The sequence below is a fragment of the Vicugna pacos genome, chromosome 9, assembly GCF_048564905.1.
Source record: "Vicugna pacos chromosome 9, VicPac4, whole genome shotgun sequence".
In the NCBI taxonomy this organism is placed as follows: Eukaryota; Metazoa; Chordata; class Mammalia; order Artiodactyla; family Camelidae; genus Vicugna; species Vicugna pacos.
Window position 1 is genome coordinate 28,011,447 of NC_132995.1, and position 25,079 is coordinate 28,036,525.

A 25,079-nucleotide genomic window follows, 5' to 3' on the forward strand; every position below is an offset into this window, starting at 1 on the left:
TTAAATTTTTTGGTATCTTTCTGTATTGGTTTTTGTAACATAATTGTATTTTGGACAAAGAATATAACCTATACAGTTCCAATTAATAACAGATTTTTTTTCGTTTGAATAATTGGGTGCTATTTACTGAGATAGAAAAATTGAGAGGTGGGGAGGAGAATCTAGAACACTGTTTTGGAGATAGTAATTTTGCAAGGCTTTTGAGAATTATACTAGAAGAGGGAAAGTGGGCAGTTGGATGAGATGTGTATATTCATTTTTAGAGATATAGGGCATATTTAATATTCTTGAATACATTTCTCTAATTAAGAAAAATAATTTTTTATAGTTGCTGAAGACCCTGCAAAATCGCTTACTGAGATACCTTCTGACTTTGGACATGCTTCACCACCACTGCAGCCTCCTTCCATGAACTCACTCTCCAGCGAGAACAGATTTCACTCTTTACCGTTTAGTCTGACAAAGATGTCCAATACCAATGGAAGTATTGGCCACAGTCCGCTTTCTCTGTCAGTGCAGTCTGTGATGGGAGAGCTGAACAATGCACCCGTGCAGGAGAGTCCACCCTTGGCCGTGTCTTCTGGTAACTCACATGGCCTGGAAGTAGGCTCACTGGCAGAGGTTAAAGAGAATCCTCCTTTCTATGGGGTGATCCGTTGGATTGGGCAGCCACCAGGACTCAATGAAGTACTGGCTGGACTCGAACTGGTAATGTAATTTGACCTAGAAGTTGCATTTCTTTTCTATCTGGGGTTTTGTACAGGTTTTCTCTATTATATGCTCTTTGGTGAAATATCTTATTTATCAAAAAGCCGCCACTGGAGAAAAATCTCATTATCACGTTGCCTGACTTCCTTTGCCATCCATTAAGCATCTGATCCACTTGTTCCTAATTTTAGTTGATCTATGTTCAAGGAATGAGAATGGATTTTTAGGCAAATATGTTTAAGCTCATTATTTTAAACAGAATACCATAAGGAGAGCAAACTGTTACCAGGTTTGTTTCTTTTTTCCTCACAGTCTCCCTCCCACAGCCAGTTCTAATATTTATATCATTGGCTTTAAGATTAATTACCATTTTTTAGTGGCCTTTTGAGATCTTTGGGAGAGGGAAAGATTTTCCCTTTGGAGATTAGAAAAGCATATTGTTTGACATTTCTTACTCGGGAAGGAGAATTTGAGTACCTTTAGCTTTTATTTAAATATATTTTTTTTATTTGTTGGTTTGCCGGCTAGTGAATGCTATTTTTTTGAGGAGATTGTTAAAATAAATAGCCTCTTCTGCCCGCCGTCATCTCCCCTACTGTTTTAATGGTTTTGGAAATGGTGCGGGAAAGTCAGTTAACCAGGGAAGGTTTAAGCGTGTATTTTGAAGGGAAATACATTGAGAATTTTATGCTGGAATATGAAATTAATTTATCATATCAGTAGCTGTGGGCTGAAACTCTGGTTAGTCAACCTCTTTTCCTTGGCGGAGTTCTCCGTACATATATGGCGAGAGAATTCTGAGGAAGAGTAAACTGGAAGCTTTTTAGAAACTTTAGTTTTTGTATACTGTTTTTGCAGGATGCAGAATAATGCAGTCTAAGAATTTTGTTTCTCCCCAGGAAGATGAATGTGCAGGCTGTACAGACGGAACCTTTAGGGGCACTCGGTACTTCACTTGTGCCATGAAGAAGGCGCTGTTTGTTAAACTGAAATGTTGCAGGCCCGACTCGAGGTTTGCTTCCCTGCAGCCAGTTTCCAACCAGATCGAACGCTGTAACTCTTTAGGTATTTCTGTGCCTTTCATTTGTTTACCAGTTGGGGTGATTCTAGTTGTAATCTCATGTCATTTTGCAGTAGGTGGCAGTGACAGTGTTTCTTTCTTGCTTGTAAATGTTCATCAAACTTTTAAATCAGAAAAAAATGATTACCTGGTATATAAGAAAGTTACAGTTATCCTAAGAGGGGACATTTAAAAAAAAGTATTAGCCAGGAAACCGTGTTTGAGACTTAAAAAGTGAAAAATAGTGGGATTTATTTTTTCTCCCCTGTTTTTTATAGACGTTTAATTTTCAACAACCCAGAGGGTAGAAACCGAGATACGGTCTTCTTTTTGGCACTGACTTTCCTCTCATTGTATTGTTCAGCTGCGTTAGTAAGCATATCTTATCAAGAATGACTTCCTCTTCAGTGTATTTTCAAGTAACATCAATAAACATATCAAGAAGTCAGCATTATTATAAGAAATGGTTTTAACTGCTTGTTGAAGGGCAGATCTCATCATCACTTGTAAAAGGTGGCAGTTTCTCAATGTTCTTCCTTTCCAGTTTTGGGTACTCGTTGTGAATCATCTGGAGAGTTAAGCAGGTATAAGCAGGGAAGCCATCTTAATGAAAAACCTTTTTCTTACAGTTGAATAGTGGTTTGGAATTTTTTGTTGTCTTTTCCAACTTGAAACATCTTCAGACAAATAAAATATTTGAGGAACAAAATATTTTACTTGGCAGATGCTATTTTACGTGACCTCATACTCTACAGTGTTTTTTAAATTGTGGAGGAAGTAAGGTTGAAAATGAACAGTAACATTTTTTATAAGCCAAACTGAATAACAGTTAACCAAAACCTACATTTATCTTAATTTTTAAGTTAGGTGATACATTTTGCATCAAAATACAAAGAGAGATTTTTAAGTGAAGAACTTTATATGAGAATGCAGGCTATAATAGTTTAGAAGAATTATTTTTATTTTTATCTTTGCAGCATTTGGAGGCTACTTAAGTGAAGTAGTAGAAGAAAATACTCCACCGAAAATGGAAAAAGAAGGTTTAGAGATAATGATTGGAAAGAAGAAAGGTATCCAGGGTCATTACAATTCTTGTTACTTAGACTCAACCTTATTCTGGTAAGTTTAAAATCAATGCAGTAGAAATACAGTGCTGTAGGGGAAGGTGTGCATGTGTGAGAGAGAGAGAGAGAGAGAGAGAGAGAAAGAGAAAAGACTGCTAACTGCCTCTGAGTGGAGAAACTAGGTGGCTAGGGTTCAGGAAAGAAAGGGAGATTTGCATTTCACTATATACTCCTTGGAAGCTACATGTTGTTTCATGTGTCTGTATCCAAAAACTTAATGTAAGAAGTAATGCAGTGAATGATGAATAAGAGCTGAGTGAAAGTGTTAACAGGTGGAACAGACATCTAAAGGTCTGTGGGAAATCAGACAACTGAAGAGAGTAGGTACAGGATCTTTGTGCACATACCAAGTAATAGGACTTGCGGTAAGCCATTGACTGGTTTGTGTGTTTGTTTTACTAGGTAGAGGCAATCATAAAGCTATTTTAAAGAATTATTTTCAGGAGAAGCCCGGTTGCCCTCGTACATGTAGTTTATTCCAAAATGAAACAACTTAACATGGCGAAACCGTTTACACTCTGAAGATTGAACCAAGTGCACTGCCAGTTAGATGGAGCATAACCTGCCGGCTCTGTACAGCCGTCTCACAAGGATCAGGAAGTTAATGGGATGTTAAAATTTTAAAGGCAAGGAGAAGAATTAAAGTGGTGGGCCATTTTTTAGGCAGAATACTTTTTTAGTCTGTCAGATATGTTGACAAAATTGGCATAGTATTCTTCAGATTTTCTGATAAAAATCTGTATTAGCCAAATTTTTTTTTTGATGTCAGCAAGTTACCGCTGTTAGTCACTCACAAGTGATTTTGACATTAAAAAAAACTTAGATCTGTGCAAAGGGGCGTGGGAGTCAAGTATGCTATGTAGGGTGGGTTACGTGTTGGCTGTGTGTTTGCCTTGGGAAGTTAGTTTCCGAACTTCCTCCCCTGTTGTCTACTTGTAGTTTGACTCAGATTTGTACGTCCTCTTTCACTTTTTGTAAAGATGTTTTCCTAATATACTGAAGGCATGTTTTTATCCTTTAACACTGCCAATCTGTGTAGTATGCCTTCTTGATATTCGTATTCTCCTTAACCTGGAAGGATCTCTCGCTCTGATGATTAAACCATGGAAATCTTGACCTATATTAATGCAGAACACTAGTTTGTATATTACTTGTTCTCCAGAGTTTGTGGTTTTTCTTTTCACATTCTCTTTAGCATGTGTTTCTGGTACATGTATAGCAACTGAGGAAAAATATTTTTTATTTTGCAGCTTGTTTGCTTTTAGTTCTGTTCTGGACACTGTGTTACTTAGACCCAAAGAAAAGAATGACGTAGAATATTATAGTGAAACTCAAGAGCTACTGAGGACAGAAATCGTTAATCCTCTGAGAATGTAAGTAGGAGATACATATTTTTTCCTTTAGATGGTGTCCTGTTTGCTGTTTTTTGGTATAGTAATGTATGCCCTGCTTTCATTTAAGAAGAAATGGGAGAGAATTAGTTCTCTTAATGAAATATTAACTTTTTTTTAACCTTTGGTCCTTATAGCATCTTTTTTTATATCTTAAATCTGGTGAAGGTATAGCACATAGTGTAGGCCATGAAATGATTGAACCGTTTTGGTATAGTGTACTATAATTTAGCAATTGTAGTAGGTTTAGAAAAGCTGATAGAAGGTGCTTGGGATTCTGATCTTCTCCAGCATTACCCCTAACAGAAATCATGCTTATTAGTTTAGTCAGTATGATCTGGCTTCTTAAACTTAACTTCATCTGAGTGGATAGGAGCAAGGGAAAGTTGTTATTTATAGAGTAGCTAGTATTTAATAGTTCCATATTAGAAACAGATGAGATGTATTTTACTAACACATTTCTTGGTTAATAGAATGTATCTAGGCCTCCGTCTACCTCTCTTAAAAAAGAGATGATGTTTTTGGTCATTTCCTAGTTTAACAATTATAAATATGTTTTTCTTTGGCCATAGGAAGCAATTTATAATGGTACATGCACAAGACATCTAGTAAAGACTTTTAATAAGCCATAGGAGGCATGTGTGATAATGTCACATTATAAAAGTTAAAGTAGGAAGAATCAGGGCCATAGATCACAAAACAAATCTGTTCATTCAGGAATATAGAGAGAAAACTATGTAACTTAAAGTCCATGTTAAGATAAATTTAAATTTTGTGGCATACTTATTTAACAGTTAGAAAATAGTTCGATATAAGATTTTGACACCAAAATGCAGAGCACTGAAATATAATGAGCATTCAGAATGACCTACTGTATAGCATGACTAGGAAGGTACATTACAGACGAATAAATTTCCCACTTGTATCTATTGTTTTCCTTAAATTCTGTAACGATGAAAAAACCTGTAGTTTTTACCGCTTAAGGTAATTATGAGTCTTGATTTTAACATTAATTATTTTGTATTGTATTTGTATAAATGCAAATTTTTAAACATGCTGTTTTCCCCCCAAGCGATTAATAAGACAGATCAAATCCAAAACTTTAGAGCATGTTACCACTTCCTTCCTTCCAAAACACCATAAGTTCGTTAATAAACCTTTGACTACTATTGTCCAACCAGTTAGGAATCATAGTTAATCAGACTTTGTCACCCTGTCCACAGCAAGAAACTTGTCTGATGCCCAGCTGTGATCAGGATTCCCTGTGTCTGCGTCAGTCATATCTAGATTGTAGCTGACTGCTTTCACTTGGTACTGAAACCTCGGCTTTCTCCATCTTAAGCTTCTCACAGCGGAGACCCTGTTTTTTCACCTCATTCGTTTTTGTATTCCTAGTGACTAAAAGGTTAGGTTACTGTGGAAATGGTAGATGCTCAGTGTATGTTGGCTGCAAAGAGCTAATGAGTGAGTGAAGAGTCAATATAAAAAATGCAGTAATCTTAGCTGGTTCTGACTTGCCCAGAGTGGCCTCTAAGGTGTCTTCTGAAGCCATTTTTAGAATTAAAATTTTGTGAAGGATTGACATTAGGCATATTGAATGTATCCTGTATTCAAACAAAGATGAGAGAAAATGTTGTAATTATGATGATTGATTTGCCTGCAGATTTCAGAATTTCAGTTTCTTATCACTGCCCTTTTCCGTCCCCCTTGGTGGCTATTTCATCCATTAGTATTAAGAGGATTCTCTCTCAATATTGTATATTCAGTTTTGTAAAATAAATGTTTTAATTCCTTAAGCAAATAGTATTAAAAAACCAGTCATCAGAAATTAAAAATATTTTTTTCTTGTATTAGTATATGATAGTTATTTTTAGGATGTAATAGTGTCTGGGATAATTTGATTCTAGGCTTTAAAATTTTCAAACCTCAAGAAGAAGCTTATAATTGTTTTTTTTTGGAACAATTATCAAGCTTATTAATTTATGATACACTGTAGTTATATAAGAAATGTGTGATTCTCAAAATATGTTCTATTAATTTAATGTGTATGCCAGTATTAATAGTTTTTTGCTAACATAGATATGGATATGTATGTGCAACAAAGATTATGAAACTGAGGAAAATACTTGAAAAAGTTGAGGCTGCATCAGGATTTACCTCTGAAGAAAAAGGTGACTATCTTAATTTATAAGATATTAAAAATAACTTGAAAGCATAAATGTTACATTATTGGCTGAAGTGTATATCTGTGTAGTTTTGGGGTTTTATTTTAAAATATCATTTTTTTCCATGTGTGTACAGTTTTCTTCCCTCTTCTGAAAGTGAGTGATAACTGGAATAATGAGCCCCTTTAAGAAGCTGGCTGGTTCTGGTACTTTATGAGTCAGTATGGAGAGCTTTCCACCCAGCAACGATACGGGGACTTGTTTCCTTTTCAGTGGTGAAGAGTTGCACTGAGTCATCCACAGTTCTCACTTAGCTTTCCTTGTTATAAAGGAAGTTGTAAATGACTGATGAGGATTAAGTTTATGGTCAGAGACAGTGCGTTAATCTATTCATAGCTAGTGGATTTACTCAGGGATTCAACTCCTGACTTGGAATGTGTTAACAGCGTATTGTATTAGCTGTAATATTTAGAGACTTGGTAATTATGTAAATAGCAGGAGAAACAAGGTCATGCTTCAGATTTTATTCTACTTATCTTAAGCCCCCACCCAAAGAAATGAAAATTATTTCAATGTATGTGAATTATTATATCCTTTCAAATGTAACAAAGTTGTGACAAAATTGGAACATAATACGTAATCATAACCTTTAAATATCCTTTGTTTCTTTTGTTAGGAAAACTTGAGAACTAGGCTTTTCATTGAAATAATATTGATTATGAAATTGAATTCCGTATAGGAATATGACTGTTATAAATAAAACATGGAATGATTTAAAAATTTGTCTGTGACTTATTTGATTTTTTTAATCTTTTTTCTCCTAGATCCTGAAGAATTCTTGAATATCCTATTTCATCATATTTTAAGGGTAGAACCATTGTTAAAAATAAGGTAACTTTTGAATTGTTATAGAAGCATTGGAAAAGTAGACAATCCTTGTTTGCATTGCCATCACTCAGTAGAAATGACTTCCTTAGTGACTACTTAATATTGTATTTGTTTAGGGATCTTAATATGTTCAGTTCCTACAATGCAAATTGATTTAAATCATTGTCTTCTCCATAGTATCACACTTAACTTGAGGAACAAATCCAATATAAATCTGTGCTTTTAATTTTAACCCTAGTAATAAATACTATTGCAAATCATTCTCTTATAAAACTATACATAAGTATTTTTGTAATTTAAATTAATGAACCCTTTTAAGGGTATTTAAGAGAATATTTGAACTTAAACACCATGGGAGCACTGTTTTTGACTACCCATCACTTAAGGTATTAATTTAGCCTTAAATTAGCTCCCTTGTTTCCAGTTTTGTAACTTGATCTCCCCCCCCCAGCCCCCATCTTGAGTGGAAGCGTTGAATCTAATGCAGTGATGTTCTTAGTAAGATGTTCTAAATAGATGAGCTTTCCAGACTGACTGCTGGGCCTTTTTACATTTTAGTCTGGATTTCTTTGTTGGAAAGTCTTGCTCATATACTATTTACTTCCCTAAAAGCTAATCACAGACAAGTATTCTTACTCAACTCGGTGTCTTAAGTGATGTCCTTTGATGCTAGTGTTGAATTGATGAATTCAAGTAAGAAGAAAGGAAGGGAGGAAGGGTGGACAGAACCACAGTTAGAGTTTGATATTGTTGTGAAAGTTCTAGCAAATGAAATTAGATAGGATATATTTATTATCTATTTCAATATGGTGATAGCTTTAGATATACCAAGAATGTCCTAGAGAATGGTTAAGAGACTATTAGTATTAACACAGGTATTTGTAATTTGGCCATGTAGGATAAAACCATGGAGAAATCAATCATATTTCTGTATACCTACTAGCAAATATGAAAAAGGGATAAATTCATACTTCATGAATGTATAAAATGCCAAGAAATCAATTTTATTGAGATAGGTTTTTTTTTTTTAAAAGACTTGCACAGTGCTAAAAGGTGATTTAATTAGTTAGAAAGATTATGTTCCAGATAGGAAGTTAAAAAACTTAAAGATGTTAATTTTCATAAAATAATTTGTACATAATCAAGATCTTAACTCCCCCCCACTTTGGAACTTAGTAAAATAGTTTTAGAATTCTCTATAAGATGAAATGAGTAAAAACATTATAGTTTTTAAAAATTCTATTATAAACTATAAAGACAAAACAATAGACATTAAGACAATGTGATACTGGCATACAGTTAGAAATTGGACAGATAGAACTGAATGGAAAGCTCAGATAAAGAATTAACTATATTTAGTATTTCAGTATTTTGTAAGTCAGCCTTTAGACACAAATGAGGAAGGAAATATATGGTTAATACATGATGTAGGAAATCTAGCAGGCAATTTGGGAGGAAAAAAATCACTTCTGTTTTCATCTTGAAAAGATAAATTTCAGATGATTAAAACAGTTGTCTGTTTTTCCTTCATAGCCCCACACACCATGGGGATGTGATACATTACGAGTAATAACACAGGGTGAACACCGTGGTGGTCCTCAGAGAGGGTAAGGAGGGCTCAGACATATGCAGGAATACATTTCCGTGTCTGAAGGCCTTGTGGAGTTTGCAGAGGATCCTGGGAAGCTCTGCCTCCCCTCCTCCTTCAGTAGCCTCTTCGTATTGAGAATCACTAGTTTAAAGATTTTTAAAAGATGCTTAAAAGTTAGCCGTTTTTTCCCCAAGTGTCATTTTTTCCCCTCCATGAGCCTATCTTTCTAACTGAGGCAGAGTGAACTGATATAACAAACAGGAGGATAAATACCTTAAAATTTTGAAATAGTAAAGCAATCTAAAGGAGACTATTCTTAAAATGAATATTTTAAAATGTTTGAAGAGAAAAAAGGACTTAGATACCTATGGAGGATGCTGATTTGATAACAAACAAAAATTCCCAGAAATAAAATAAAAAAGTGTGTGTATATATGTGTGTGTGTGTTATGTGTATGCGTGTATGCATGTGTGTGTGTGTATGTATATATATCCATATATATTGTATATGGCTGGGAGGGGTTACTTCACTGAATGCAGTGTGCGCAGCATAGCTTAAGAAAGAACTGCTCATTTGGAAGATAGATACGAAGAAATTACCTAGAATGTAGCCCAAAGGGATTAAAGAGATAGAAAACAAGAAAGAGGAGATAAGAGACATGGAAGACAGATTCTAACTATAGTTCTAGAAGGAGACACTAGAGAGAACAGGGAGGAAGCAATATTTTGAGAGATGATAGCTGAAGAACTTTTGGAATTTTTGACAGACTTAAATTCTAAGAATAAAGATGCATAAAATTCCTGTTTTCTTTTAAAGTTAACACAACATTTGTACCCTTCTGCTCTTAGATTTTTTGGGGGGGAAGACAGCAGTGTAAATTGTACAGTTTTGTACAACAGCACCAGCTTTGTTGTGATTCTTATATATGTGTGTCGTAATGACCAGCTAATTACTCTAGGATATTAGCCTTCTAAAACTTTAGTAATGAGGTTTGAGTGGTTGTCTGTCCCTGCAGGTTTTCTATCCCAATATCACAAAGCTGTTGGTATTGCATCCTCATTTCTGGGTCTCTTCTCTCGTGCTTGCCACCCTGAGATCCCTTCAGCCACCATCTCCCTCCTCCATCACCATTATTATTTCTGATTTCTGTAATTACTGACCTCTATTACTTTCTGCGTTCTTAATTTCCTGGCTTATTTTTCTATTGCCTATTAATTTGTTTAATGCTTTTCAGCTCACACAGATAAATGCTGGCCTTTTATTGTCATTAACAACTGGTTAAAATACTGATACAGCATAACCTTCAGGATTTTTGGTTATTGTTTTTTTGTTTTTGTTGTTGTTGTGGGTTCCCCCAGAATCTTTGCTGTTATCAAATGAGTGGTGTTTATTTCAGGGTGTAAGTTGCTTTGGAAAACTGAGGGTTTCTGAGGTTGGTCTCGAGGTTGGTCTCTGAATAGCTGAGATTTTATTAGAAAGATCATGTTAATATTTTTCCCTAAAATTACTGAAATCTTCTAACAAGTCTAATTATAAACAATCTGATTCTATGCCCAGAAATGCTAAAAGCGGTAAGTAGTAAATTTAAAGATTATTGAATCTTTTGGTAGAGTTAGTCTTTAATTTTAATGCATTCTATAGTAAAATAGTTAGAAAGGAAAATGTTCAGTATAAGGATAACACTGTGATTGGCATATAGTGGGCCCTCACCTGATGTTTGTTGAGTAAGTAAGTGGCCATCTAAAGAGACAGCCTGCTTTAGTGCAAAGAACAGTAAGGGGTTGTTAGCACGCCTGAGTTCTGCACCCAGCTGTGCTTTTGACTTGCTAGGAAGGATTATCCTTCCCTAGATCTCAGGGAATTGAAAAGTTGCATCTGGAAGGTCTCTCAGGGTCTGTCCCATTCAGGTGCATGTGAATTTACCTTCCTGTTTTTCAGGCATTAAATGCAGTTTGCTGCTTTCTAGCTTTGGACAATTAAGTTGGACCAAGGGATTTTTAGCTTCTGGTTATTACTGTTGACACAGTGCTTCTTGCTTGCAGGTGTTGTTATTATTTTTCTCCTAATCACTAAGGGGACTTTTCAATATGAGAACTAGAACAAGAGATCGTTAATAAGGTCTTATGCATAAGTACATTTAATTATTTTACCTAAATGGTTGTCTTTGCCCCTGTTGTTCTGACTGTCAGAGTTACACCATCGATTTCTGTTCTCAAAAGTTTTTCTGTTCTCAGGTGCTTCTGGAACTACTTCACATTTTGATTTATGCCCTTCATCAATAAATTATCTAGTTTTTTCCTGCATGTTTTTAGATCAGCAGGTCAAAAAGTACAAGATTGTTACTTCTATCAAATTTTTATGGAAAAAAATGAGAAAGTTGGAGTTCCGACAATTCAGCAATTGTTAGAATGGTCTTTTATCAACAGTAACCTGAAATTTGCAGAGGTTAGTGGTAATTACTTATTGTATTTTATATGCAAATCCTTAGGGTTCTTAAGATGACTAGTAGATTCAAAAACTATTACTTTTAATCCATGAGAACAGTTAGAAACACAAATTGTTAACAAAACACAAATTTTAAAAAGTATGCCATGCTTCAACTTTGTCCTTGTAGAAAGGAAATAACCTTAGAATTAAAATTGAACTTTCTGGATTTTTGGTGCCAAAGAAAATATCAATCTAATCTGTAACTTGAAAACTTTTAAGTAGCTTAAAGCAAATAAGATTTGTGGATTTTTTTGGTCATTTCACCCAGTTTAACATTTTACCCAAGTATGTTATCCATATATATCAAAAAAAGAATGTTTACTTTTCTTCCTTCAATAAGAGACAAAATAAACTAAACTCACTTATTGTAAATGAACAAGTGATATAAATTTCTTTTACTCTTGGCTGTCTTCCTAATCTTAGTAGTACATGCTTGTGGTTTATTTTCATTGTATCCACTTCTGAAGGAATGTTCTGGTAACCTTTAACAGCTACAGTTATTTGTTGAAATACAAGGAATAGTTTCTTTTGGTTGATGACAGTTTCTGTATTATACTTGCAAAAATCTTTTAAAATCTTTTAAAAATATAAACCCAAGATAGAATGTCACTCTATACTCTATTTGAGACCCAAGGTTGTGGACCTTCCTGACCTCTGGGTGTCCGTGTGACCAAGGGTCTTGGACCACTTGAGACTGTGGCTCGTTGTGCTCTCCTGTACACTCTGGGTTCACGTGCAGATCCTGTTACAGGACATCCATGTGACGGCAGAACCACTGCTTGGTTTAACAACCATGACTATTTCATGAAAATTTCAGGGAAATTTTTTTTCGATGCTTTGATTCTAAAATACATATATCCTTTTTTTTCCCCCTTAGGCACCATCATGTCTGATTATTCAGATGCCTCGATTTGGAAAAGACTTTAAACTATTTAAAAAAATTTTTCCTTCTCTGGAATTAAATATAACAGATTTACTTGAAGACAGTAAGTATAAGACTTTTTAGTTTGTTTTTCAGAAACAGTCTGTCAACTCATTCACATTAATTGTGAATTGAAGCCTAATAGGATATGAGTTTTCTAAATGGCATTTCAGTATCTGAAGAGTCTGGATGTATCAAGCTAGGAATTTATTATGAGAAAATAATCAGACTTATAATATTTCATATGTAAATATGTTTATGATTAAGAAATTAGAAGTACTCTGTATGTTAACCAGAGGAGAGTAGTTAAATGAATTATGGTGTATCTGTACAACAAAACTACTGCCATTAGAATTCCTGTTTTTGAAAATGAACGTTATATGAAGGTGGTCATAATGTACTGTGACGTGAAAGGTTAGTATGTTGATATTTTCTGCAAGAGGACACACGCACGCGCGCGCGACAGAGTTATGTAAGTATGCAGATACAGAATTATTGGAGAAAATTCATAGTAGCATTGACAGTGGTTACCTCTTGCTAACTGAAATTGTAGATGCTTTTCAGTCTTATTTATACTTTCTTGTATCTTTGAATTTTCATCAATAGACATTTTATAATGGGGAAACACTCTAGAATATATTATTTTTTTTAAAAAATTGTCATTTGGTCAGACAAAATGTCTTTAAAGATATCCTGAATCCAAGGGAATCCAATTTAAAGTTTATAGGGATGGGGAGGGATAGACTTTATTGCGTTCATGAACATATCCTTTTTAAAGCTTAACTTTTCTTTTTAATCTTTTTAATGAAAGAATGCACTTTAAAACCGCCTAAAGTCCCCTCCGTCTCCCCCCCCCCCCTTTCAGCCCCGAGGCAGTGCCGGATCTGCGGAGGGCTCGCCGTGTACGAGTGTAGAGAATGCTATGACGACCCTGACATCTCCGCTGGAAAAATCAAGCAGTTCTGTAAAACCTGCAACACTCAAGTCAGTTTCACTTCACTTAACACATATTCCCTTAATAAATAGTAGATCATTTGCATATACAGGAGATTTCAGGTTTTGAAAAGTCTTCAAAGTCATAATGAACATTTAAAAATTCATAGTTAGGTGGCAGTGTTTATGCCTCATCTGTGTATTTGATAGGCTGCTTCAACTTGAAGTCCTCGGTTGCTGTGTATGGGGATGTAGTCACTTAGAGTAAGTGGAGCCCGCTCGCTTCAGACGCTGAGTTTGGCTCCTTCACGACGTTCTCTTCATGATCCCTTCTAGGTCCACCTGCATCCCAAGAGGTTGAATCATAAATACAACCCAGTGTCACTTCCCAAAGACTTACCGGACTGGGACTGGAGACATGGCTGCATCCCCTGCCAGAAGATGGAGTTATTTGCTGTTCTGTGCATAGAAACAAGCCACTATGTCGCTTTTGTGAAGTATGGGAAAGACGACTCGGCCTGGCTCTTCTTTGACAGCATGGCTGATCGGGATGGTACTTTACAGACCTTTCTTCTACCTGTGGCCACACCCGAGTTTGTAGTGGGGGCGTTCCTAGTGGGAGAGCCTGTTCTGAGTAATACAGTAGTGTTGTGAAAAGCCTTTCAGGAATATCTTGGTGACACAGTCTGAAATCTTGAAATGCATTAATAGCTCTGCTCCTAAACTAAAGAATAATATTGTTATGATATTTTGACATGCATATAGTCTTTAAAAAAAAAAGAATCTGAAAATTCTTACTTGAGGCTGAGAAGTTTTATGTTCAGCTTTGTCTTTGACTTTCAGGCTCCTCTCATTTTCTGTACAAGCCATAGTCACCATTCCTTAAGGACCTATGTGCCTAGGTCCCTGGGAGGTACTTTAAATCATTACACCTGAACCCTTGCAAGATGGGAATGATTCCTGTTTTTCTCTTATTAAAACTGAGATTTAAGGTGCCTGAGGCCTCAGAGCTCGTATTTAACTTGCTCTTTCTGACCTCAGTATTTGTTTTTTATCCTAAACCATGTTGTCTTCTAAATGACAAACCTAAGAATAGAAGTAAATACCTTCTTTGGAAAAGTAGGCTTATTCTGTGTGTAATGTGTTTCTTCCTGAAGTGGGGGATATACTGCACCTTCCAGGCCATCTTCCAGGATGCTCTGTCATTATTTCACAAATACTTACTGAGTGCATGTGAAGTGCTCGGGGCTCCAGTAGGTTTCAGAAAAATTAAACTGTTGTCAAAGCAGCCGTACGCCTGCCTGTAGGGCGTTTACAGATTAGGACGGGTCCCAGGCAAGGCTGTGAAGTGTGACTTATGTGTTCCTCCATGCCTCTTAGACCCCACTCTTCCTTTAGCCACACTCTCCATCCAGGCCCCACATCTTCTGGTGCGGCCCCCCAGTAACCCAGGGCACCGCTCATGGCAGCCTCTTGATCGGATGCCCAAGCTCTAGACCAAGGGTTCTCAACATTTTCTCAGCTCTCCAACGCTTGAGGGATATAGCACAGCCCCATCTGTACATGTGTCCCTACCCCAGTTACAGCTGACATTTAACAGTGTAGCTCAAAACCATAGGGATTCCAGACATACTTGGAAAAGCTACTGGAGGCCAAACCAGAAGAGCCTTTCCTGGAATCCCTAAGATCACGCCCCATAGCATCTTCATTCAGTCTAATGAAACGTAAACGAATCTCTGCGAGAGTCAGACAAGTGCATGTTGAAATTTAGGGGAATAAAACAGCGTTCACTTCACTAGCTCTTTCCAAGCTGGACAGGCTCCCGTGACGTGCGCGGGGAGCGTGAAGAGGCGGCTGTGCACGGGTGCGTGTGTGGCGTCGCTCCCTGACTGGGCGCACAGACAAGCCTGGGAAGCAGGTTTTGGGCTTTGCTCGGCATGTGGGCCCTTTTACTAGTAATATTCACTTTTGGTCCCAGAATCCTTTCAGAAACCGAGAAATGAGACTGTCAGGAGTTAAAAAGAGAATTTAACTTCTAGAAATCAGAAGTAAAACAGGGTCTTTCAGATCCTGAAAATTAGCCTTCACTGAATTTGTAGAATTATAATGTTGCTTTGGTGGGCAGGGCAGCAAAAGGGTTTAGAGCTTTCCTGCCCTCAATTCAGCTCTTGCTCTTTTCCATAGGTGGTCAGAATGGCTTCAACATTCCTCAAGTTACCCCGTGCCCTGAAGTAGGAGAGTACTTGAAAATGTCTCTGGATGATCTGCATTCCTTGGACTCCAGAAGGATCCAGGGCTGTGCACGAAGACTTCTTTGTGATGCATACATGTGCATGTACCAGAGTCCAACAATGAGTCTGTACAAATAAACGGGGCCATCTGGACAGGTGCAGAAACGGAATGCAAAGTTTTCATGTTGCATTTCACTCGAGCTGGCAGTTTTGTTCAACGTCCATTGCCGGCAATGGATGTCTTTTTGGTGATGATCCTTCAGAAAAGGATTCTTGAGTTTAAAAACAAATTGCTTTTATGTTACCGAAGTATTTAATAAGACGCATTTTGCACTCTAGAAAGTATGTTTGTGTTGGTTTTCTAAGAAGTCTAAATGAAGTTATTAATACCTGAAGCTTTAAGTTAAGTGCATTGATCATATGATATTTTTGGAAGCATAAAGTTTTAATTGTGACAGTTTAAAACCTCTTTTAGTCCATTGAGAATGTAAATAAATGTGTCTTCTTTATGGACCAAGAAATCATTTTTCCTTTGTAGCTAACGGTTGCCTTGAGGAGGAGATACTTTGGTTTTATTAAGAGTCTACTTTCAATCCAGTTATTAAAATTGTACTGGGTTTGTTAATTCTTTCCTATATAGTGCTGATTCCTGCATGTCTGCAATCTGCTGAAGTTCTGTGTTTCTGCAGTAGTGGTCAGAAAAGTACTCAGATTCCCTTACTGGTGTTTTCTACTTGTTCTGGTTTTGAGATAAATGAGTGATTTTGTCATAAAAGTCCATTTTGATGTAATTTTCCTGGAGGACTAGAGCATACAGCTCTTCATTCACAGTAGTAACTGTCAGCTAACAGTTTTTTTTTTTTAAAGACTCTATTCTATGCAATGAGGCACAGTAAATTTTACTAAAATATTGGAGTGATAAATATATTATCGAACATATCAAACATAAATAATATATTATGCAAACATGAACATTAATTTGGCATATAGGATTACTCACTGAAATTTCCCTGAAGAGATGTATTGGATATCTAAACTTCTACTATTTTATGTAGGATTGTTCAGAACTTACATTTGATCAGTCAGTCCCCTCACTAAATTCATTTTGATTTCCCTTGAGGTAGTGACAGTTACGAATCAGATATTTTATTGAACGTTAGCAGCAGCTTTGCCCTCCTTCTGACTAAATAAGTAGAAAATGAGTGTTTTCTTAGCTCCTGTCCATAGTGTGTGTCCAGCTCACCAGTGGCCGCTGTAGACTAGAAGCGTAGGTTATAAGTGTCAGTGCTGTGGAATGTGTTGTGTGTGGCGTTGTTGTCTCTCTGGAATGACTTCCTAACCGTGCAGAAAGACAGAAGTTGTCATATGTGTATAGCATATGACTTCATAAAACATTGAATGTCAAAAAAAAAAGAAAGGAAAGAATCTTTATAAACCCTGCAGTTATTTTTTTAGTCATGTTTACCCTTTGATTGTCATTCCATTTTGCTAATATTTATTAGCTTTATAAATCATAGTAAGATACAAAAATTCTTTCATCTTGTAATTGTTTTCATTTTTGAAATGAAAAAGTACACAACTTTGTATGAGGTTTTGCTCAGTGCCTGGGTCGGGTGGTGAGACGGTTATTAGACCTGGGGTCAAGGGTGAGAACCTGGCTGTGGGGCTGGCCCTGCCCCTTCTCCAGGGCAAGTGAGGGGCGTGGGATGCATGATCCTGGGTCATTTCTAGCCCTGACCTACCAGTCCAGTCACTCCTTCATAAATATGTGTAAACGGGTGAAGGAGCTTATCCATGTGGTGGTAAAAGACCATCTGGACGAATGATTAGGAATCTTCATATAGGTAAGACTCGATTTAAAAAGTCTTTAAAAAGAAAGAGAAGACAGTTCCTTTTCTGTAAAAATTAAAACAAAAAACAAGTTGAGGAAGGTCTGTCCTGTCTGGCCCCTCGTGACAGAAGACTTGAAGAAGACGTGTGTGGGTGCATGCACCTCTCACATGGGCGTGGAGGCTCTTTCGAGCAGAGGGGCCTCGGCCACACATGATTTCTAAGGACAATTTTTACAAGTAGAGTTTCCCATCCTTTTAGCATCACCTGGGGAGTGAGCACCCAGTAGAGGATGCAGGGCCTGCTATGGTGGTTCCTTTGGAGGCAGGGTCCTTCCCGGCCCTGGGTGCTCCCCCACCCCCACCCCCAGGCAGTCCTTCCTTGTTCCTGCTCCCACAGAGCCCCGGGTGTCAGGTGGGCACAGGCAGGGCCGGGCTGTGTGACACCAGTGGCCCATGTGCCTGTTGATTTATTTAATTTTTAGCCTTAACTTTAAAAAAAATATTTTCCTGTTGGCTTTTTAAATGTTTTGGTTATCCTTTCTTCATGTATCCTATCATGTCTACAATCAAGATGGCAATATAGTAGAACGATCATAAGACAAGTCATGTTCCCCCACTGCCATTAAATAGACACGTGTGAGTGTGTCTGTCTGTGTGTAAGAGTTTATATTTATGGGGCATGGGGAGAGAAGAGCAACCATGTCATAATGTGTTCAGTCCCTCACTATCAGCTTTATAAAGGAGTTGGACTCTATCCACAAAAGAGTGTTTTATAAGACTGGGAATTACCAGGGGGAGGAGACTCCATCCACAAAAGAATGTTTTATAAGATTGGGAATTACCGGGGGGAGGGTATAACTCAGTGGCAGAGTGCATGCCTTGCATGCATGAGGTTCTAGGTTCAACCCCCAGTACCTTGATTAAGAAAATACATAAATAATACCCCCCCCGCAAAAAAAGACTGGGAATATCCATTGCAATCCTAGAGAAACAGTAATAAAACTCAAAAAAATATAGTGGTTACAATTGCTAGAGATTCTCTCCTTAGACTAGTTTAGGATTTTTATAATTCATATTTGCCAAATGTTATAGGTAAATAGCTTCTTTCCATCCTATGGATTCGTTTATTTTTTCACATGATTCACATAGTTCAGGCACAAGGGGAAGATATGGTAGTTAATCTCATGGCACTTGCATTGTCGCTCAGATTCCTGTTGGGCGAACGTGGCGTCTTCACCAGTTCAGAGGCGTTACTGCCCTCCTCGGGTGGATTTTGATAGCCAGCTAGATGATTTCGCATCTGCTTGGGTGATCGTAGACAGTGATGTGAGTGGGGAATTCAGAATTGGGCCTTAGCTGAGTGACTGCCTACCAGCAAGTATTTCTCAGACACTTGTTACCTAGGATTGTGGCCAAAGGAACATGAGGCATGGTCCCTGCCCTCAAGCAGCTTACCACCTGCTTCTGCCAACAGAGTATCTCCTCATGGTTGCTTAGCCTAAGTGTCAGGTGCCAGGTCCGGGGATGCTCTAGGAGGCAGCGAGGTGTGACAGAGTGGTGGGCCAGGGGACAAGGGCCCGGGGTCTAGCCCTTTCTCCATCGCTTGCTCTGTTAGTTTTGGGCAACATCTTGACTTCTTTGGACCTTAGGGTCCTCCACTATATAGCAAAGGGTGGGAATATCGAATTTTATAGGACAAAATACAAATTTCTGGGTTCCCAGCCATGCCTGCTGGATTGGATTCTTCAGGAATGGGGTCTAGGAAGTGCCAGAAGCTCTGCCAGGTGAACCTGACCCTCAGCCAGATTTGAAAAGCCCTGAACTAAAAGATCTCGAAAACTTTCTCTTCATGTGACTGTGTGATTGCACAAGGTTATTGTGTTAATGACTCTGCATACATGTGGGTAATTGTATGTTTCTCATATTGTGTCTCTGTGTTTGCATGTGAATTTCTGTCAGAAATGAGTTTTAGTATCGATGCCTCACCCCGCTGTTTCCTGTCTTTGGAACACACTTGAGAGGATATTGGAGGTTTTTTACTTGGACATTTGCCTTTCGTTTAATTTCTTTAGGGGAAATTGAGGCTCTGGGAACCAAAGAAATGGAAAAACAGAATTGTCACGCGAAAGAAAAAATGTAAACTATCTGCTACTTTATGATGAAAATGTTAACCTTCTATGAGAAGATTATTCTCTGGGGTAATAGGTCCTCTGGTCATAAAGTAAAATGTCCTTGTTAAAGTCGGGGGGCTCTAAGGCTTATAATGAAAAATGACACCACCTTCTCGAGGAGATGTTAACAACACGCTCACCATTCTCCCTCAAAGAAAATAATACTTGGATTCCCCAAGGCAAGTGGAGGTGGTAGGGGAGAGCGTGGCCCAGCAGAAGCGTGCAGGAGAGCGGGCGGGGGGAGGGAGGGCCAGCCTGAGAGCTGGTTCTCTGTGCCTCCGGGGTGGCGTGGCTGCTCAGGGGCTGGGGCTTCAGAGAGCGGGGCTGCCTGCAGGGTGTCAGCTAGGTGTTGTCTGGTTTCCTTTCTGAACTTATGTTGGAAAGAAAAGAGAGGAAAAAAAGACTTCATCTTACTCTAAAATCCTGGAGTAGCTGAAGGGTCTCTCTTGAGTCAGAAGGCAGTGGTAAAGAGCTAACCAGCAAACATGGCCAAAGAAAAGGGGAAAAAATGGTAAAGAAAGACTTTCCTTCCTCGGCGCAGTAAAACGTCAGTATTTGGAGCAGGTCACTCAAGAACCCCATTTGCTTTCCTGACCCTCTGTCTTGTCAGTGATGCTGTTTTTGTTTCACTGTATTTTAACGTCATCCTGCAACACAGGTCGGGGCAGGCCAGGTCCGGAGGGATTGTTCTTTGGAGCACACAGCTTCACATGTGATTCTCTTGCACTTTTAAACCCCGTCCACTTGTATTTTTTTGAGAGAGACAGTATTGGGGACTCAACTGTCCTTGGTTTCATTTTCTAAAATGGCCTATAGTACTCCCAAAAGTCTTAGCATCCTGTCATAAACATTCATTAAAAAAAAAAAAAAGATCCCGTTTGGAAATTCCCAGGGAACAAGTAGGTCTGGGCAAATTGGTATAAAGGAGCACATTTTGTATCACATTTCCCATATTTGGTATCTTGTTCAACATTTTTTTTTTGCCTGACAAACATTCTATATTTATGAAGACATTCTTTAAAAATAAAACCACATAAAATATCCCTTTACTATCAGATTGCTCTGATTTAGCCTTAATTTTGTTAAATTTTTTAGAGATGATTGAAGTGCTGCTGTGGAAAGAAATGTACTATATATACTATTTCTGTATCATTAAAATTAAATTTTTATGGTTCTTTTTCCTTGATTTCTTTGGGGAAGGGTTCTGGGTTCTGGGAAAACTGGAGTTGAGCACAACTTCCTAAGTGTTTGCAGTGGTGCCAGGAAAGATCGCTTGAGGAAAAGTCTGTCCTGGGCACACCTGTGTCTTCGCCAAGTCTCTGCCATCATCATGATAGTTTTAGAAAACCTCACAGCCTTTTTCTTTTCTGGGAGATGTGCCAATAGTCTTTGGGTCGCCTCCTGGCATCACAGTTCCGTGTAATTTCTTGAAGTAACTTGGCATCTCTGAGCTCCAAACCTAATTAAAGCTCGATTCTGCTCAATTCAGTCTCTCATCCACTCCAGCCACCACTGTTCACCTCTAAACACGGGCCCAAAGCTGCGTGCTATAGACGAGTGTGTCCCGGTCCCTCACAGCTGCGAAGGGGTCACCTAAAGGCTCCACTTCTCTGTATCACCCAGAGGAATGATTACGTGATGCTACATTGGCTGAAACTTGTATCTTCTTTTAGGTAACTGATACAGCAAGCCTTCCTCAGGAATCACTGTTTGGAGTTTGTCACTTATTAGAGCTAGAATGGTCCGAGTTGACAATACTTGTATTAACATAGTACATTCAAGAACTCTCCTGTTTGAAAATCCCATGGCCAAATGGCACATTGGTGATAATGAAACTTTGCCATTTTCACATCATTCTGATTTTCCTTTGTTCGGACTCAAGGATTTGCCTGCTTTTCCGTAGATCCCATTTTTTTCCCTGACTCTTCGTGGGCGTGTGAGTGCACAGTGATAGTTCACACACTTTTGCATCCCTGTGGACGGTGGACATAAAGTGCAAGCGAGAACTTGTCCGAGGAGGGCTGCCCGGCTGGCTGAGGACCATGGCCACGCTAGGCCTCTTGTCCTGGGGCCGGACTCGCGGAGGCATGTTCCCCTCATTCAAACCTGAGGAATGCGCACGCTGCTGCTCTCTGGCCCAGCTGCGCATTAAATCCGCATAGGGAGGCTTTAGAGCTAATGCGTGCCTGAGCCCGCCCGAACCCATTCGATCTGCAGACGGGGCCAGGCACGTGGTGTTTTTCACAACTCGTTCCGTTGGCCCAACATGCAGCTGGGACTGGGAGCCACTTGTCAGGAGGAATGGAGTTTTCTGCAGGAAACACAATCCACTTGTCACCCCTTGGTGGAACCTGATAAAAGAGGATTATGGACTTGGAGATGCTCCAAAGGGGAAGTAGAAAGTCTGTTGTAAAGCTCCTGGCCTAGACTCTTGAGAAAGAGCCTTGGAAATTAACGTGGGATGTGTGCTGGAGGCAAGAGAAAGGATTTGAAAATAGAGTGAACTACACTACTTCTACAGAGGGCTTGAACAAAGATTTCCTTCAAGTGGCATAATGAAGATGCTATTCTGTTCAGGAAGTATTCCAAGGTGTGTATACACTTAGAGGTCATAAAGAAAACCTGCCAGGTCGATGAGGTAGGAAGGCAGAGGAGTTCTTGGGAAGAGACTTGGTTTTGCGAGGCAGCCTTCACACTGAATTGTGGACAGTCAGGTCTGTGTGAGTTGCCAGCTTTGGAGGACTGTTTTGCAGTGTGAATTTTAAAGGAAGGGGGAGTAGTTTGAGGTCTAACTGAAGTAATTAGGTGAGGGAAGACTGAACTGGACATCACAGAAATAGAGTAATTCACCCAGCCTTTGTGACCTCCATCACAAAAGCACCACAGAAATTTGCAAGTTGTGTCCACTGCTTTGACCTCACCGTTTTTCTAGGAGTTTATGAAAACTCTTAAATTTTATGCATCAAACCGTCCCCTTACAAATAACACCCAAGTCTGTTTCACATACTGCCTTTTCCAAAGCAGTGAGAGGTTGAACTCGGGTCTGAAGGGTTGGATTGAAGTTGACTTCGCCGGGGAGGCCTCCTGAGTCCCTCCCCTCCATCCCACCCCACTTTGTGAGACATTGAATGTGACCTCCGAGGTTGAACCTTGTGGGTTTCACTTGATGGCGAGCAGGGTCTCACCAGCCTAAGGAGTAAAGGTCAGACCTCGGGCGGTGATGCGTGGCTTCTTAGCTGTGCATCCTAAATGGCCGAAGACAGGCAAGCCTGCTCCGTGGAGTGTGTGGGGTGATGAGATTGGAATCTACATAATTTAAACAAGTGTGTGTTTCACTCTCTCTGGCCATCTCTGTGAACTTTGGACTGTTTTGTTCAGATCAATTTCCAAGCTATGCCCTGTATGTTACCCCTGGGGGGTGTGAGGGGCAGCTGCAGGATGGAAGGATTAAGTGCAGTTTCAGGTTCCCGTGCAGAGGTCACCTCCCTGGACTCCCCACACATTAGCCAGTGGCGTGCTGGTAAATGTTTAACAGCCAGCTCTCCAGGGAGGGGAAAAAAGCCCTGATCTGCAGCGTTTGCCAGTTTTGAGGTGGAAATAGTCTCCATGGCCGACAACAAGCTGCCAGTGTGACATCCTTGAAGGTGGCACCGGGAGGAGATGCAGGTTGGATTAGCACACATATGACAGACATAAAACCTGAGCACAGACTGAGGGCTCTGCCGACTACGGCTGGGGGACCAAACCCAGACCAGAGCTGTTGCTGTAGGTAACGTTCTATTGGAGGACAGTCACGTCCATTCATATTACATACCTACGGCTGCTCTCCTGTTCCAATGGCAGAGTTGAGTAGTTACCACAGCAACTGTAATACAATATTTACTGTCTGGTCCTTTACAGAAGAAGAAGTGTGCTCACTAATAGACAGTTATAAAATGTAAAATAATTAGGAAGTGATGAGTTTTCAATATGACTTAATTATAACTTGTAAATATAACTTACTGTAAGTTTATATAATTTAACTTTAATAATGGATGTATTTAGGAACTGGCTTATGAAATTCCTGCAAACTGAACAAGTGTCTCTGCGAGCTGGTGGGAGCCTCCTCTAACATGCCCCTGCAGGCACTTTTTGGCCCCAGGGCTCTTTACTTTCTCTGTGGCACCTCTCCTGGGACCTAGTGGTTTATTGTGGTCTCTTGGCACTAGAAGCAGGGATTTTTCTCTGGTTCCTTCCGTTCTCTTTCCTTGGCACCTTGAACAGAGCCTGTCACAAGTAGGTACTCAAAGATTTGCTCGGTGAAAGAAGGAATTCTTAGCCTTCCATGCATAGAAGCCACCCCATTCACTATTGTTGATGTGGCCAGAACTAGACCACTGTCCCCAGTTCTTTTGAGAAAATACAGGAGGTTCCAGCCTCTGGTTCCCCACATAATGTCTCCTCTCAGAAGTGGAGACGTCGTGGAACTCCCCTCATAAGGCTTTATGAGCTCGAAATGAAACCATGTATATATGTAAAGTGCTTATCTCAGCCTGGTACGCAGTAAACCCTCGCCGCTGGCAGCGGCGGCTGTAGTGGTACTAGTATAATTATGCACTCGATAGACAGGTTGTATATCTAACCAACATTGTCTCTTTCTCCCTCTCCTTTCTTTCTCCTCCACGATCTTGTTTTCAGGACATCCTCTCAAGTCGTTAGATTGCTTTTTAAGATTTAGATTTTCTTGCGCTTGTCCTCCTGGCGCAGCACCGCCACCTTGTGGTCATACTAGGTTATGGCGATATCCTAGATCTTAACTCCCAGCTGCCAGATCCCAGGTTCGGGAAGCAGCAGGTGATTTCTGAAAACAAATGTGGCAATTAGTCAAGGCTGCACACCAGATTACAAATCACATCCAGGAGGGTTTAAGCTTCGCCTGTGTCATTTCAGGACAGCTGGTTAGTGTGGGACGTTCCTGCTGGTGGCTGTCCCCTCACTGTCACTGTCCTGCCCTTTCTCTGTCTCTCCATCCATCTTGAGCTTTCAGTCGCCTTTTACAAACAGTATTTGAAATGAGTTAGTGCCATCTGCTGGGCAAATGCCATAAAGTCGGGTGTGAGGGCTTCTCTCCGGGATCTGAGGAGGAATGAAATACAGATCCCTAGCTTTATGGGAAGAGAGTATGTAGCTAGTGGGATCCTGAGGCCAAGCCCCTAACTTGGTGTGCATTTCTCCCTTCACTAGAAACACTCCTCTCTGGCAGAAAAGGGGTCAGTGTGAGCCTAATATCTGCTGTACTGACTTTACTACAGCTAACGCTGTTAGAGCCTCAGTATGAAAATCAGCCACACGCTCATCAGTGTTTCTTAAAGAGAGGTCTGAGGACCGCCTGCATCTGAGCCATCCTGGGGCCTTAAGGATGCAGGCTCAGAGGTCCCACACAAAAGGTACAGAATCAAACTCTCAGTGTGGGGCTCTGGAATCTGCACTTTGAACATCGTCCTCTGCACCACCAAGTGAACCTTGTACACACTGAAGTTTGAGAACCACTGCCCGAGACCCTGCCATCGTGGAAAAGACTTTTTTCCCTCCAGCAA

The 25,079-nt window shown here is 39.4% G+C and overlaps 1 protein-coding gene across 11 annotated transcripts in view; it reads left to right on the forward strand.

Annotated features, from left to right (window-relative positions):
• The window catches only part of CYLD (CYLD lysine 63 deubiquitinase), a 64,515-nt gene extending 43,838 nt beyond the window's left edge, over positions 1-20,677 (forward strand). For 10 of the 11 annotated variants that reach the window (XM_015242273.3, XM_015242274.3, XM_072967356.1 and 7 more), the window contains 11 exons: positions 329-708; positions 1,608-1,773; positions 2,746-2,887; positions 4,143-4,265; positions 6,363-6,454; positions 7,273-7,339; positions 11,240-11,372; positions 12,292-12,400; positions 13,202-13,320; positions 13,606-13,822; positions 15,454-20,677. In XM_015242273.3, the coding sequence (XP_015097759.1) occupies positions 329-708; positions 1,608-1,773; positions 2,746-2,887; positions 4,143-4,265; positions 6,363-6,454; positions 7,273-7,339; positions 11,240-11,372; positions 12,292-12,400; positions 13,202-13,320; positions 13,606-13,822; positions 15,454-15,638 (1,733 nt within the window). In that variant the 3' untranslated portion in view covers positions 15,639-20,677. Of the gene's footprint in view, positions 1-328; positions 709-1,607; positions 1,774-2,745; positions 2,888-4,142; positions 4,266-6,362; positions 6,475-7,272; positions 7,340-11,239; positions 11,373-12,291; positions 12,401-13,201; positions 13,321-13,605; positions 13,823-15,453 lie in introns of those variants that run through there. The other variant, XM_072967354.1, reaches the window with a different exon arrangement.
• Positions 20,678-25,079: the final 4,402 nt, after the last annotated feature.